Source organism: Archocentrus centrarchus, chromosome 22 (assembly GCF_007364275.1).
Source record: "Archocentrus centrarchus isolate MPI-CPG fArcCen1 chromosome 22, fArcCen1, whole genome shotgun sequence".
Taxonomy (NCBI): domain Eukaryota; kingdom Metazoa; phylum Chordata; class Actinopteri; order Cichliformes; family Cichlidae; genus Archocentrus; species Archocentrus centrarchus.
The window spans coordinates 6,005,005-6,021,073 of NC_044367.1; the positions used below are offsets into that span (position 1 = coordinate 6,005,005).

At 39.6% G+C, this 16,069-nt stretch overlaps 1 protein-coding gene across 1 annotated transcript in view; it reads left to right on the plus strand.

Moving 5' to 3' along the window:
- Positions 1-16,069, plus strand: part of prkd1 (protein kinase D1) — a 61,897-nt gene that overhangs the window by 13,048 nt on the left and 32,780 nt on the right. The window contains exons 2-6 of the mRNA XM_030718949.1: positions 4,619-4,757; positions 13,344-13,475; positions 13,589-13,758; positions 13,853-13,876; positions 14,304-14,514. Coding sequence (XP_030574809.1) covers positions 4,643-4,757; positions 13,344-13,475; positions 13,589-13,758; positions 13,853-13,876; positions 14,304-14,514 — 652 coding nt within the window. The 5' untranslated portion in view covers positions 4,619-4,642. The remainder of the gene's footprint in view (positions 1-4,618; positions 4,758-13,343; positions 13,476-13,588; positions 13,759-13,852; positions 13,877-14,303; positions 14,515-16,069) is intronic.

Consider the following 16,069-nt stretch of genomic DNA (forward strand, 5'->3'; position numbering starts at 1 on the left):
TTAATCCACTGTCAAATGTGCATTTTTTCTACTTGAACATAATGTACAAATAGTAGTTTTACAAACACCACAATCTATTTCAGAATCTGTGAATGTGTCCTTTACTGTCAGAGTGCCTGTACCCACACTAATAGTGAGTGGTACTCAAAATACATACCCCAAATACCCCAATAAATAAGTGTTCTTAATAGCAGTGATAAAAATGGAACAGAAATTGATAAGCATAATAAGGAATAAATGGCAAATTAGAACAATAATAGAGAGTATAGTTTGGGGTCTGGAAGGATAAAGAGGTATCTTAGAAAACTTTAAGAATGTTTTAAGAATGTGGGGAAAATCACAAGGGAACATATAGAGGAAGTGACATCAGGACCTTTTCTGTATTTGTGAGGTGCTCTCACTTTGATAAGAAAATTCATTTTGCTTCAGAGATATATGCTGGGCAACAGGACATTCAGAGAACAGTGAGTCAGTTCTCCAGTCTCCACAATGCGGTAATTCAACAGTATGTTCAGTACAGGAAGTCTTGAACTGGACTGAGTTGGATAAAGAGAGACGAAGGAGATGGAAAGGAATCGGCCCTGAATTCCTGTTGCCATGACAACAAGAGCGACACCGCTGCTATGGTGACACCACACACACATAATGATGTGAGCGTGCTGATCGAAAGGCAGGTGAAGGGCAGTATGATAAAGCGTCTCCACTTTTTTTGTTGTATTATGTTCCTATTTTTTGTACCTCATTTTCGGCTTCTTTTCTCACTATTTCCTCTCCTCATCCTTCTTTCTCCTCCAGCTGTCCTTGAAATCCACCAGCTATGGAGACAGAAACAGCTATTTTTTTATCTTTATTTTTTTGCATTAATTCAGACCGCTGCTGCTGCTGCTGCTGCTGCTGTAATGGTGCGGGGAGATTGTTTTGACACAGTCTATAAATTGAGCCTCATTTAAACACCAGTGCCTGAGTATTGCTGATGTCCATTTCAGACTCTTTTGTGGACATGACAATGAGTTCTCTGTACTCAAATGGGAAATTTCGGGGGTATACAGGGGACTCACTTCCACCAGTATTTTTAATAAATGCATTGGTCCCAAGCACAGGATTTATTTAGAAAAGACAACAAAGAAAGAAAGAAAGAAAGAAACACTAACGTTACTTAGTGGGGCAATAGTGCCTCTGAGAGGAGCAGGTCTTTGTTCTTCAATTGTGAGACTTTATTTTCACTTCCAAAATATAAATATGAATCATGAGTTCTACCATTGCTGATTCTTTTGTGGTAAACCTAATTATGACAGCTGCACACACAAAGCGACACAAAAAATGCACAAATACAGTATTTGTGCTTCTCTTCTGATATTGTGCGTACACAGACAGGTTTATTACCACGAAGGAGCCAGAAAGAGAAGTAGGGAGGAGCTCCAGTATTAGGAGGTCAGGTCAGGCTGTAGAGCTTCATATCATCCACTCACACCAAAAAAAAAAAACCCTTTCCTTGATATAGAAATCTTCAATTTTTGACATCATGCAGATCCAAGAGTAGAAAAAAAAGAGCATTTAGAGCAGTCTTATACTGAACTCATAATTTCATACTTGTTTATTTGAGCATCCACTGTCATATTTCTGATGTTTGAAAAAAAACAAAACAAATAATATCCTCTTAATCATATATGTAGAATAAATATATGTTGCCATTCTGAATTTAGACCTATGGCACAGTTAATATGTGAGTTCTTTATTAGTCTTTGATTTCTCTTGTGGAACACACCTTTCCACCTGAGTATTTGACTGAGATGTGAACATTCATCCATTAACACCTTCAATTCTGGCGCACAATTCCAAAAATAAATAAAATGATTTCTGTCTGTTTTCATGTATTTGATGGTTTGTGTGTGTGTGTACGTGTCTTGTTTCTGCTGGGAAAGTGTGTGTGTTTTTGTGGTCGATAACAATCTCAGTGGTACTCTGCAGCTGGTCAATGTGTTGCTCCTTTCTGCGGTGCCTCATCGATCTTTAACATAACAGTGAACTGCACCTTTAACTTCCTGTGGTTACACTTGGCAGTGTTTGTGTGTTTGCGCCCATACAGCTGTCTTTGTGAGGACTAGTTTGAGCAATTAATCTTGTGTTTGAGTTTTTAAAGTGACAACTCCACGTAGAGTTGAAGCTTGAAGTCTTTTAGCACTTTGGCAACTTCAACACTTTGAGCAACTCCAATGAAACTTCTCCTGCAGTGTTATCCTCTTCTGTAGCCAGTGATTATGAGACAGAGAGTCCCTCGGCACAGACCTGTGAATTGCCCCCCACCCACCACAGAAGAACCAAAGTCTGACATAGACAGAGTTGTGTTTCACATCTATTTCAGTTTATTGTGAGTTTCTCTGTGGTTGCTTTGCATCTCTTAGTCATACCTTTATGTCTCTTTACAGTCATTTAGTCTCTCTTTGCTTTTTTTTCTCTTAATTGTGTTCATTTGGTATTTCTTTGCATTGATTTCCATCTTATTAACTTTGAATTTGGTTTGCTAGTTTATCAAAGCTCCAAGTTTTGTATTCTTCTGTCTCTTAGGTTTTATTTGTTTGTTTGTTTGTTGATCACCACAAAAGCAACCTGACCAGCCTGCCAGGAGGGAACCATGGAAAAGAGCTAGCTGGTTAGCAGCAACTAAACTTTCAGAATAAGAGAGAGGTTATTGTTGATTAATGGATGGATCATGCTTTTGTCTCATGTGGACAAATAAATACAAAATGGGAACAACAAACCTCGCCTCGCACATATTTTAGCTGATTTGAACGTTTCCGTCTCACAAACATATCGCTCTTTAAACGCTGAATCACTGAGATAATACATAGGTCCTATTTTGAATGCCCATAATTTTCCAAGGTTTTAAAAGTTGAACTAAAATAACTTTCTTTTTATGGCCATTTTCATATTTTTGCAAAAGTTTTATCTCTGTCTCTTAGCGAAGCTGTTGATTTACTGGTAAATCTACGTCCCTACCCTCACCTAGGGTCATGAGCTTTGGATGGTGACAGGAAGAATGAGATCGCGAATACAAGCAGCAGAAATGAGCTTCCTCAGAAGGGTGGCTGGCCTCTCCCTTAGAGATAGAGTGAGGAGTGTAGCCATTGGGGAGGGGCTCAAAGTAGAGCTGCTGCTCCTCCACATTGAAAGGAGTCAGATGAGGTGGTTCAGGCATCTGATAAGAAGAGAATGAATGAATGGATAGATGGATGGATGGTTTCATTTTTTATATAATGAGAAATATGCAATTTTTTCTGGTGGGTGATAACAGGGGAAGTTAGTGATCAGATTGATAGAGAATCAAAAGTTGTCATATATTCTCGTATCCAGATTATATCCTGTTGAAGTCTCACATGTCCACGGCCAATAGTGATATGCTTCTCACTGCAACAAATGAGGATGACGTGTCATATTTCAGCTGAGATCTGGCCACAAATATCTTTTAAATGGAGTTTCCCAGGTTAAATTTAAGCAGCCTGCAAATCGAGAATCTGGACTAGATCCAGATGATGTTCGATTTGGCACTAGTTCTTGGCCCTTCACCCACTGTGTACCGAATATGAATCCAGTTGGAAAACTGTTTAACGCCCGATGTTTGGTATCATTTTTTTCAGCAGAACCTCACATGTGTGACTGTACAGTTTTTTTTTTTTTGTTTGTTTTTTTAACACATTGGAGCTAAAGTCACAAAAACCATCCAAGTAGAAAAAAGTTTTAACTTTTACTGTGAAAACCACAAATGTGTTTAACGTGCTATTTTTATAGCTTGAAATATAAATATGTCATAATTTTAAAAAACATAGGTGCAAATTTAGCAGACATCAAAGTTATAAATATCTATTTACGTTAAAAGCAGGCAATGCTTCAGGTATTTGTTGTACAATTATAGTATCATTATAATACAACTAAGAACATGAATATCTTTGAGACAGTTTGTAAATTTACTATGTCATTGTTAATCTATTTTTGATAATCTCAGTCTATTATAAATCTGCTGGTAGAGATCACAGCTCGCTTTTTCTGTCTCGTGTCATCAGTTCTCTCAAATTTAAATTTACTTTGATGTGATCGCAGTAAAAAGACAAGTTCACATTATTTTAAAAGTCTTCTTTAATAGAGTCTCACCATAAACAGGAATTAAAAAAAAACACATGAAGCACATTAATGATAAATAATGTGTAAAATGTTATTATTTGCAGAGCAGTCAATTGATGACATTGTCACGATTCACATAAAGGTTTGCTTAGCAGAAAGGAGGTGATTTGGCAGAGAAGGAAAAGCTCCTACAGAGACACAAAACAACCACCTAAATGACCACGACGACACCAAAAATGACGGAAAATTGTCATAAAAACACACACAGACACACAATGACCACAAAATTGCTCAAAACTGTTATAAAGAGATGCACAATCCACAAACACTTGTATAACGACCATAAAACTAAACACCTTGAGGCAACTGCTGTGATTTGGCGCTATATAAATAAAACTGAAATGAAACGTAATGAAAATTGAATATAGTCATAACTAAAATAATGTTTTTTTTAAAATTACACAGATTTTGCTGAGATAAAGTGCCTCTCTGTCTCTGTCAGTTACCAGAGTGCGGTTTCTATGGGATGTACGAGAAGATCCTGCTGTTTCGTCATGACCAGACGTCAGACAACGTGCTGCAGCTGCTGCGCTCTGCTTCTCAGATCCAGGACGGAGACTTGGTGGAGGCCATACTGTCAGGTGAAAGCAGGGAGGGGTGCTAATGTCGGGCCATTAATACACGTCCAAGCTCATGGCCTAGATCCTGAAGGATCAACACAGATCAACACAAAATTATATTCACCTTTATTCTACAATGAAGCATTTCTATCCTGGTGAGAGTGGAAGTGGTATGTGGAGGTGATGTTGGACACCAAATGAAGGACTGATGTTTTGCTGTTTCTCCAGCAGAGACAGAGTTGGAGAATCAGGACCTTTACATGGATTAATGTCATTCTAAGCTTATCCATATTCTAGTCATCAGTCTAGTCATATTCATAACTGAAAGCCATTCTAACCCCATAAGCCAACCTCTTTATAACCTAAACCTACGTTACCATAACATTAACCTAACTCGATTTACCTTTTTCCCAACACTTTAATCGTACTCAGTGTAACTGTAACCAAGACCACAGCTCTAAATTCTTTGGGGAGGTCTTTTTGTCCCCCACATGGAAACATGGGTATTATGTACCCAAAATGTAATACCAGCAAACACACACACACACACACACACACACACACACACACACACACACACACACACACACACACACACACACACACACACACACACACACACCTCATCACTTATTTTCCTTATTAAAAACTTTGGCTTGTTATAAAGTTTTCTTACAGTCTACAAATGATGAATTAATTATTATTTAAATAATTACTAAAAAAAAAGAAGTGTGATAAATGCAGGCACAGGCTCACTGGTCAATTGTTTAATCAGGTTAGAAAAATAGCAAAAAACAGCATGTACTGTTAACTTAACCTGTCTGCCTGAAACTCACTGAAAAATGTCCAGATGTGTGTAATGATGATTTGGAGACTCCTCTATTAGGCTTGTCTTTCTGGCTGTCATCCAGCTCAGGACTCAGGTGTTCACACGATGCTACGCTAATGACCTGTCAGCTGCTTCTCCCTATTTTCCTGCCTCTCTTTCACCATCGAGTGTAGCATGTGTGGAAATTTGCATATTATTTGTCTGCATTTGCATCTGTTTGTTTTAATTAGCATGTTTACATTTTTCTCTGTGTGTACCATTTTAATACATTTTTAATATTTCAATACAATTTTAATAGTTCTCACAAATCATGTGTTCTATCACAATTAATACTCAAGTTTCTAAAGATAACTGAAAAAGAAGCAAAAGTAAGTCAAATGTGTGCAAAAGCTGAATTGTGTCATTACTAAAAGGAGTTTAAGAGAACTGGAGAAGATGGACGATCTGTTAAAATACTATTACAATTCAATGTTACGCATTATTTTTAAAGATCTAAGGAAGTTGTAGTGGTAGCTGAAACAAAAACAATGGGGCCAACTTAAGTGTTTAGCTTATTTAAATTGTATTGTTACAGGCAGCATAACGTTCTCCACGGCTTCTCCACACTCTTTCACGTCTGTCACATGTGCTCAGCGCTCATCTGTGAAAAGCACAGGGTGCCGGTGGTGGACGTGGTAATTCTGGTATTCTATGGCAAATGCCAATCGGCTCCACGGTGCCAGGCAGTAAGTACAGGCCCCACCAGAGGACATTTTGCTCTCAGGCCACCATCATCAAGTCTGTTTCTGATTGTTTGGTCAGAGACATTCACACCAGTGGCTGCTGGAGGTCATTTTGTAGCTCTGGCAGTGCTCATCCTGCACCTCCTTGCACAAAAGAGGAGATGCTGGTCCTGCTGATGGGTTAAGGACCTTTTATAACCTCGTCCAGCTCTCCTAGAGTAACTGCCTGTCTCCTGGAATCTCGTCCATGCTCTTGAGACTGTGCTGGGAGACACAGCAAACATTCTGGCGATGGCACGTATAGATGTGCCATCCTGGAGGAGTTGGGCTACCTGTGCAACCTCTGTAGGGTCCAGGTATCACCTCATGCTACCAGTAGTGACACTGACCGTCGCCAAATGCAGAACTAGTGAGAAAAAAAGTCAGACAACATTGGCAGCATTTAGGGTTGTGTGTGGCGCATTATGTGTTAATTACCTAATATTTGTGTGTCGGTGTTTTACATGTGCCAGCCTTGATAGAAACCAACAAAATGCTGGGACTTTTTTCCCTCCTCAGTCTCCACTCTTTGGTGTGCTGTCAACATTTGTGGATTTCATCCTTTGTTAGAAATCCATCTACTTATCCTTTTCAGGGTCACGGAGGGGCTGGAGCCTATCCCCGCTGTCACAGGGTGAGAGGCAGAGTACACCCTGTACGGGTCATCAGCCTGTCACAGGGCTATCAACCATTCACACTCACACCTATGAGCAATTTAGAATCACCTATAAATCTAAGAACACGTCTTTAGACCTTGGGAGGAAACCGGAGCAAACCGATGCAAACCCATGAAGAACATGCAAACTACACAGAAAGGATTTGAACCTAGGACCTTCTTCCTGTGAGGCAACAGTGCTAACCACCACGTCTCCGTGCTGGCCACTGTGAAAAATGAATTAGGTGGACTTGGACCGTTGATGTTTTGTAGGAGCTACTCTAAAATAGAAAGACAAAATGTAAAAAAAACCTAATGACTGAAAACAGTAAATTTATCAGCAGAACCATGATTAAAAATGTGTTTTTGCATATTTTGATGTATATAGTATCTGTTGAGATATGAAAGCTAACACATAAAAGTAAACTTAGCGTGCCACACCTGGTTATTCCACCACCGCTGATCTACACTTTCTTCCCCTGCAGTGTTTGTTTTCTAGTTGTGGGATAACAAGTTAGCAGCGAGCACTCCTAATTCCACCACACAGCCATAAACACGGGCATTTATATCCAAACAAGGGCTACCTAGGAAACCCTCACACAAATACACAAATGCACGCACACACATGCACATAAGTCATTTTCTGAAGCATATAATAACAGTTTGGGAGCTCGTTCACACTTCCAAACGTATGTTGGCCCTCCAAACAAAAGCCATAAACAATAATTTGAATAAATGGAGGTAATTTCCTGCCGCAGAATGTCTAATCAGAGCTGTATTCTACTGGAGGACCGCAACACAGGCCGAGTGTGTGTGTGTGTGTGTGTGTGTGTGTGTGTGTGTGTGTGTGTGTGCGTGTGTGTGTGTGTGTGTAAACAAAAAACGAAAAGGCGAGCGAGATTCAGAAATGCATGCAGAGAGAGAAGACAGGAAAGGAAAGAAAGGGACCGAAAACTGTGTCCCATAAACTACCCATCCTGCCTTGCCAAGCCTGCTGGCCAACTTAAAAAACATTCAGTCCATCTGTGCCCGCTAAGAGCCTCTCCTACCTCCAAAACATTTACAAAATACCCACTAACAACCCATTCATTACTCTTTGTCTCTGTTGTTCTGTTTATCTCCCTCCCCTCTTCTCTCTTGCTCCATCTCCGGCTAGTTAAATATATTTTGTATTTTTCTCTTTTTCCTTTTTTTCAACAAATCCCATGTGGAGCTCCAAGTATCTACTAACAGCTATGTGTGTATCAGAACCTGATATTAATTATTCCTTTTAGCTCCACTGTTACACAAAAACATCTCGATAAGCAACACTGTTCCACTGACTGACCAGCAAAAGTTCTCACTGCAGCAATAATGATTTTCAACAAGGTGAAATAAATGGGGAGAAAAGGCAGAGATTTAAAATGTAAGTACAAAAAAAATAATAATTAAATTAAATTAATTAAATTAAATTCTTTTATCAGATTATAGCTTCAAGTCAATTAAACTTCAGTTAAGTAGCAGAGGGGGTTTTTAATCAGTTTCAGTTGCTTTGGTGTTAATGAAGTTAACAACAGGTGCACTAGAGGGGCAACAATGAAACTACCCCTAAACAGGACTTGTTTTACAGGTGGAGGCCACTCACATTTTTCCCTTTTCATCTTTTCTCATCTTAATACATATCCATTGCCAGAAGGTTTTCTGTGTCTCCCCCAGCACAATCTCATGAGCATGGAGGGATTCCAGGAGACAGGCCGTTACTCTAGGAGAGCTGGACAGGGAAGGTCCTTAACCCATCAGCAGGACCAGTATCTGCTCCTTTGTGAAAAGAAGAACACGATGAGTACTGCCAGAGTGCTACTGGTATGAATGTCTCTGACCAAACAATCAGAAACAGACTTCATGAGGGTAGCCTGAGGGTCTGTTGTCCTCTGGTGGGGCCTGGACTCACTGCCCAGCACCATGGAGTCTGGTTGATATTTGCCATAGAATAGCAGCTGTGCTTTTCACAGATGAGAGCAGGTTCCCAGACATGAAAGGGTCTGGAAAGGCCATGGAGAACGTTATGCTGCCTGTAACATCATTTAGCACGACCGGGTTGGTGATGGGTAGGGTGATGGTCTGGGATGCCACATCTCTGGAGGGACACACAGATCTCTACAGGCTAGGCAGCAGCACCTTGACTGCTCTTAGGTATCAGGATAAAATCCTTGGACCCACTGTCAGACCCTACGCTGGTGCAGTGGGTCCTGGGTTCCTCCTGATGCACAAAAATGCCTGGCCTTGTGTGGCGAGAACGTGTAGGGAGCTCCTGAATTGATACCACTGACTGACCTAAATCCAAAGGAACACCTCTGGGATATTACTGGTCAATCTGATACCGCCAGGTTGTACCTCAGACTGTCCAGGAGCTCAGCAATATCCTGGTCCAGATCTGGAAGGAGTTCCCCCAGGATGCCATCTGTCATCTCATTAGGAGCACGCCCTGATGTTGTCAGGCATGCATGCATACAAATACATTTTCAGCCGCTGCAATAAAATATAGCAAAGTGAACTAGCCTGCTGCATATTTTTTTTCACTCTGATTTTCAGGGTGTCTTTGAATTCAGCCCTCTGTAGGTTGATCATTTTCATTTCCATCAAACAGTGTGGCATCCCTTCATTCCAAACACATTACCCAGTCCATATCAGTATAAATATCCACCATGATATTTTCCTATTGAGATCTGATGTGTTTTCAAAGTGTTCCTTTAATTGTTCTTTTTTTTTTTTAAGCGGTGGATTTCCATATTGACAATTTGCAAATGTTAAGGGATCTGTCAGCTTCCCTATAGATGTGTTACAAAACACGACTAATGGGTTAGTGTGGCATGTTTATCCTAAAGTTTTTAGTGTCTCAGATGTGACGCTCTTTTAATTTAGATCTCTATAGTAACTTATGCTGCACAACCTCTATGGAGAAGATCATGGTCAGAGTTTCTCTGAGAGTGATGAAGTCTCAGCTAACAGAATACATGACACATCCAAATATGTGGAACTCTGTTTTTAATCCCACTGGACAAAGCCTTGCAGTTACCGTAGTGCAGGATGTATGCACTGTGTTTGCAAGTTTTAGTGATACAGAAAAAAAACATAGAAGATTTATTTCTTGGTCCTGATTTGCTGCCAAGTCCAATTTGCACAGATTTTATTACAACTAATAGAGCACAGATTAGAAAACTGATTAGTTTGGGTTTACTACACAAGTAACCACAATACCTGTTATCGCAACACAACAACACACTGAATTATTATAATTAAACAAAATAATTTCACAAATCTGGAAAAAAAAAAATCTTATGAGTTATTTACAGTAAGAGGATTTCATCAGTTTTTTTCATTGATAATCTGGTACCATGAAACAAACTTCAGAAATATGGAGCACTAATAGTAATATAATGTATCTGCTCTAAAGACTAAAAATGCACAGACTAATAAACTGTCATATGTCAAAAAAAAAAAGAAAACTCAGGTAGGATTCTTACTGTAAGCCAAGTTAACTTTAAAGTTAAAAAAAATATATTTATAAGTAGTAAATGTTTCTGGTTCATCTTTATTTCAGTATCTTAAAAACTGATTTTGGGTTATTTGGAGGTTTATTTTCTCCCATGTTTAATCCAATAAATCAGCAAGAACAAGTTGTAAATATTACATTCACAGTTTTTCTAGTTCATATGTTGAGTTGGTTGGCAACAGTTGCCTATTCATAGGTTCAGCATTTACAGACCAACCATGTTTGAATGCCTAAGTGTAACATTCACTCTCTTTTAGTTACATTTTTTTTTTGTATGCCAGTTCTAAATGTGTGTCAGCAGTTTGCTGCCAACTGTTCACTGTAGTATGAAGTGAGCTTTTAGAGCTTTCTATGGAAAAACTTTCTATGTAAAGCTGCAGAGGCAGTCGCTCCCACCACTAGAAACTCCATTCACATTGCCACTGTTTTCGTGCAATATTATAAAAATAGCAAGTTGATTCTGTGTTTGGCATTATGAGTCTCACAGCAGGGGTTCCCGGCACTGTCTGCACACCCAACTGGGTTTTTGTCAAAACAGCTGGAGGATATTTGGGCTCAGATGGCGGCTGTGGCCAACAGCCCAGCCACCCCAGATCAGCAGTTACTCATCTCTGAAATAAAATTAAAAGCATGAAGAAAGACCGGAAAATATGGAGAAAAGATAGTGCCACAGATTGGTTTGCCAGTGGCGATAGAAAATCTAATGTACTGGACTGTTGTTTTGTTGGCGTATTATTAGTTTTCTTTTTCAGTTTGAGGCTTTTAAGTGGCAAAATATCTCATAACGCTTCTTAGAACATTTCAGCAACTGTCTGGACACTTCTCAAATCTGAAAACTGAATTTTTTGAAAAAGGCCTCATTAATTTACTGACTTGTAGAATGACTCATTTATATTATGCAAGAAATAAGGTTTCTAAGCTTTAACTGCGTTCAACCCTTACAGTGAATTACAGAACATAATTTTATAAAAAATAAAAGCCCTCCATAAAGATGATTACAGTAAAATACAGTATTAAGTATGCAAATGCATCATCAAATACTTTAAGAAGTATGTTGAAGAACAGTACACACTTTTCCTTTATGTGTCACTTCAGCTGCTTTCACTGCTTCTGCTGACGCTTGAGCAGACAACAGTACTTTTCATGTGTGTATTATAACTTTCATTGTAACACATTTCAGCTCCTCTCGGTGTTTACGCTGACATTTCAGTGTAAGCACCGAGCTGCAATCAAACTGACACTTTCTGTTCAACATGAAACTTCATAGCTGACACATGGAAATATATTTCAGGTGATTTAAGGGCATACAGTCCAATTTTATATTTTATTTTATACTTTCCCAAACGGACACAGCCACTAACATTTCAGTTTCTTCAAGCAGTTATCCTTGAACTCCATTCATTTCAGCGCATTCACGCTACACTTCTCCACAACTGCTTTAAGTTTTACATTTAATGCCTCATTTCCAAGTGACTCAACACCTTTGTTACTGAATCTGCAGATTTTTTCTGCAGGTCTTTTTTAACTGCCACTTGAACTTCCTTCAGCTAATACACAGTAAAATAAGCAATATTTAAGCACTTAAAATTCCTTCATACTTTTGACCTTTATTCTCCACTGACAGAGTTCAGCACTAAAATGAAATGACACTTTATTTCAGTTTGAGCTGGCACCTCATTTTCTTGAGTGCTTCCATTTCATTCTCTGAAGTTTGAAGTTTAGTACCAATATGAACTGCAACTAACTGCTACCTGAGCTGATACCATCGACGGCATTTTTGTGCTTATAGTCCCTCAAATTTAACGATGACTTGGCATCTTGTTTTAGAAATATATCAGATTTTCTTCTTTATTCTTCACTAATGCAAATTTAATTAACAAGCACACACACACTCACATGCTGATCAGGAGTCATTACTCAAAAAAAGATGAATGTACTTTTTTTTAAAAAAAAAAAGGAATGCATTATGTTAATTGATCCATTGAGGAAGCAACTCATTACATTACTTTTATGTTACTTCATAACATGGCCTGAAATGCTCTGTCATATAATCACCAGGTGACAATAGAAACCTTAGGCTACAGTCGCACACACCAAACCAAAGCTTTATCCTAATGAGGACACACAAGAGCTTTCTTTCAGTGTTAAGTATGAACACAAAGCCAACAGCAAAGCTGAAACCCAGCTTTAAAGATCAGGCCCTGGGTTCTTAGATGGGGTGGGCACATACTCAGCCTTAACATCACTCTGGGTGCTTCGCTCTGTCCATGCATGAGTGTGCAGAAAAAGAGCAACGTCCACATTTTATATATATATATATATATATATATATATATATATATATATATATATATATATATATATATATATATATATATGTTCTATTGTACTGCAGATATTTGAAAAACTTTTGTAATATGGTTATTGAAATTAGTCTACTCATGCATTAATTGGTAACATGCTACCCCTAAAAGGGGCAATTTTAGGTTCAGCAGCTTGCCCAAAGACACTTTGGCATGTGGGCAGTGGAGGGGGCAGGGACTAAACCACTGATCTGCTGATTAGTGAACAACCCGCTCTCCCTCCTGAGCCACAGCTGTCCTAAAGATTTAAGTGTTCACACATTTCATCTCATTTCACTGCTTGTACTTTAGATTTACATTTCAGCTGACACTTCTGTACTTCCCACTGTACTGACAACTAAAACTTTTCTCAATTTTTAATAACTGCAACTTCAGCCTTGTTAAGTGCCTCAATGAGATATACAGGCTTACTTGACAGGGGAAAATCTTGTAGGTGGAATTCATTTATATCTTACAATTTTTTTCAGCTTCAGCCACGGTAGAGGACTTCCAGATCCGTCCACACTGCCTGTTCGTCCATTCATACCGAGCTCCAGCCTTCTGCGACCACTGTGGGGAAATGCTGTGGGGACTTGTACGCCAAGGACTTAAATGTGAAGGTAAGAAGGTCTAGCGCTTATAAGGTGCAAACATTGCTCCCATAAGGTAAAGTTGTGGGAACGTTGTGGATAAGATAAAAAAGTTTAAGAGGAGAGGCTGTCTCTTTCTCCAGGTTGTGGTCTGAACTATCACAAGCGCTGTGCCTTTAAGATCCCCAACAATTGCACCGGGGTGAGGAGGCGGCGTCCATCCAATGTCTCACTGACAGGCGGGATAATCAATATTGGTCGTCCCCTCTCTGCCGAGCCGTCACCTCCTCACTACACTGATGATGCTTTATTGGTCAGTACAAAAACATAGATCTGTGGGTGAGGAAAACAACATTTATCGGAAATGTTACAATAACTTTTTTTTGTTGTTCTTTTTTACTGTCCAGTCTCCAGTCAGTCCTAGCATGGAGGTAAGTCCTACCAAGTAAAAAGGTTCACATTTTATTTATTGCATGATAACAGCGTAGAATTCTATGAGATGTTTCAATTTTATTTAAAGTAAAATTCAGAGCTTAAGAGAAATCTGTCTCCCAGACTTGTCAGTACTGCTGCTCCTTTTTCAACCCCCTCACCACCAAAGCATCCACCTGTATGCTCTACAGGGCTATTTATCCTCCTTTATATATGAATCATATAGTGTTTGCAGGGAAGATGACAAAGAAGCCAAGCTAATTAAATTCTGCTGCTGTAACAGATCATTTTAAGTGTGGGTTGTGTGACTTACCATAGAAAAGGAGTGCTATTAAGCACTAGTTTATCCAACACTTTTGCAGGTCAGCAGGCATTAACTACAAAATATTGGAAAATTAAAAATGTTTTGCTTCTTTTTCCTGACAGCAGAAGAACCAGTTAGATTACTTTCCCGGTAGAGAGCGGCGTTCCAGCTCGCAATCATATGTCGGCCGTCCCATTGAGCTTGACAAGATCTTACTGTCAAAAGTCAAAGTTCCCCACACGTTCCTGATTCACTCTTACACCCGGCCTACTGTCTGCCAGCACTGCAAGAAGCTGCTCAAAGGCCTCTTCAGACAGGGCTTGCAGTGCAAAGGTGAGCAAGGACCTCGAGGACTTCTTGGACATTTTCTCCACCATAAAATTTATTGCTATCTTAGCAATAACAAAAATAGTTTAATCTTGAATATACTGCATGCCAGTAATATTTTTAAAAGAAACATTTTTAAATTCTATATCTATTCTATATCTATATTTATATTTGTCCACCTTTCAAAACACTGCATTTTACACTGATAGAAACTCTGCACTTTCAGAATCACTGAGGTATTTCTTTAGAATAGTTTCCCTGTTTGACTGTTTATACAACCATTAGTTTTGTAGTACCAAATATCTGAAAAGGTGACATCAGCAGAATGCATGCCACTGACTGGCCAGGCAGTAATGTCACTAGATGAATCATTAGAGTGACTCCTTCACAAGAATCATTTTTGAAACCCAGCAAGGAGGGTAATGGCTGCACAATAACCAACACAGTCATTGCGTTTTTGTTGCATACAAATGACATCACTGGATGTTCAGGCTGCCTTGCTGAAGCAGTACTCAACTGTAATAGGAAATGAACAAAAGTGAGTAGAGTCGAGTCAAGTAGGTACTAGTGGAAAAGAGACTTTTGTTCCAGTAAACTGAATTCTGGCTACAAGCCAGTTTACTTCTAGTGCCTGTCTCAAACCTGGATAAACAGGGAGGGTTGCATCAGGAAGGCCATTCAGTGCAAAAACTTGGCCAAATCAAACATTATAAATAATGGGATTTCCATACTGGATTGGTTGGGGCCCAACAGGGTGCCAGTGGAAATTGTGCTACTCTTTGCCAAAGACAATCGAAGAGGTGAGGGAGAAGGCATGTTAGGAGGCAGGAAGAGCAAAGGAAAGGCAGACGTGTGGAGGTGAGAGTAGGGACTCTAAATGTAGGGACTGTATCTGGTAAAGGGAGAGAGTTGGATGATATGATCCAAAAAGAGAAAAAGGTAGATATATTGTGTATGCAGGGCACCAGGTGGAAGGAAAGCAAGACCAGAGGGATTGGAGGTGGAATCAAGCTGTTCTATGGTGTAGCTAGGAAGAGAAATGGAGTAGGGGTAATCTTGCAGGAAGACTATGTGAATAGTATTGTAGCGGTGAAGAGAGTGTCAGGATCACAAGTTTGAAACTAGAAATCAAAGGGTGGATGTTGTCCGTGTGTATAAACCCACAGGTTGGATGTCAGAAGAGAAAGAGGAATTCTGAAGTAAGTTGGATGAAGTGGTAGGGAGTGCCCACAGGCGGGAGAGATTGGTGATTGGAGATGGAGAAGTATGGAGAAGGTAAAAAGGAGTTACACTATGTCTTTGTTGATCTAGAGAAAGCAAATGATAAGATGCCAAGAGAGGAACTGTGGTACTGCGTGGGGAAGTCAGGAGTGGCAGAGAAGTATGTGAGGCTGGTGTAGGACATGTATGAAAACAGCGGGGCAGTGGTGAGGTGTGCAGTAGGAGTGACAGTTGGGTTCAAGATGGGGGTGAGATTACATCAGGGATTGGCTCAGAGCCCCTTCTTGTTTGTGATGGTGATGGCCAGGCTGACAGATGAGGTCAGGCAGGAGTCTTTGTG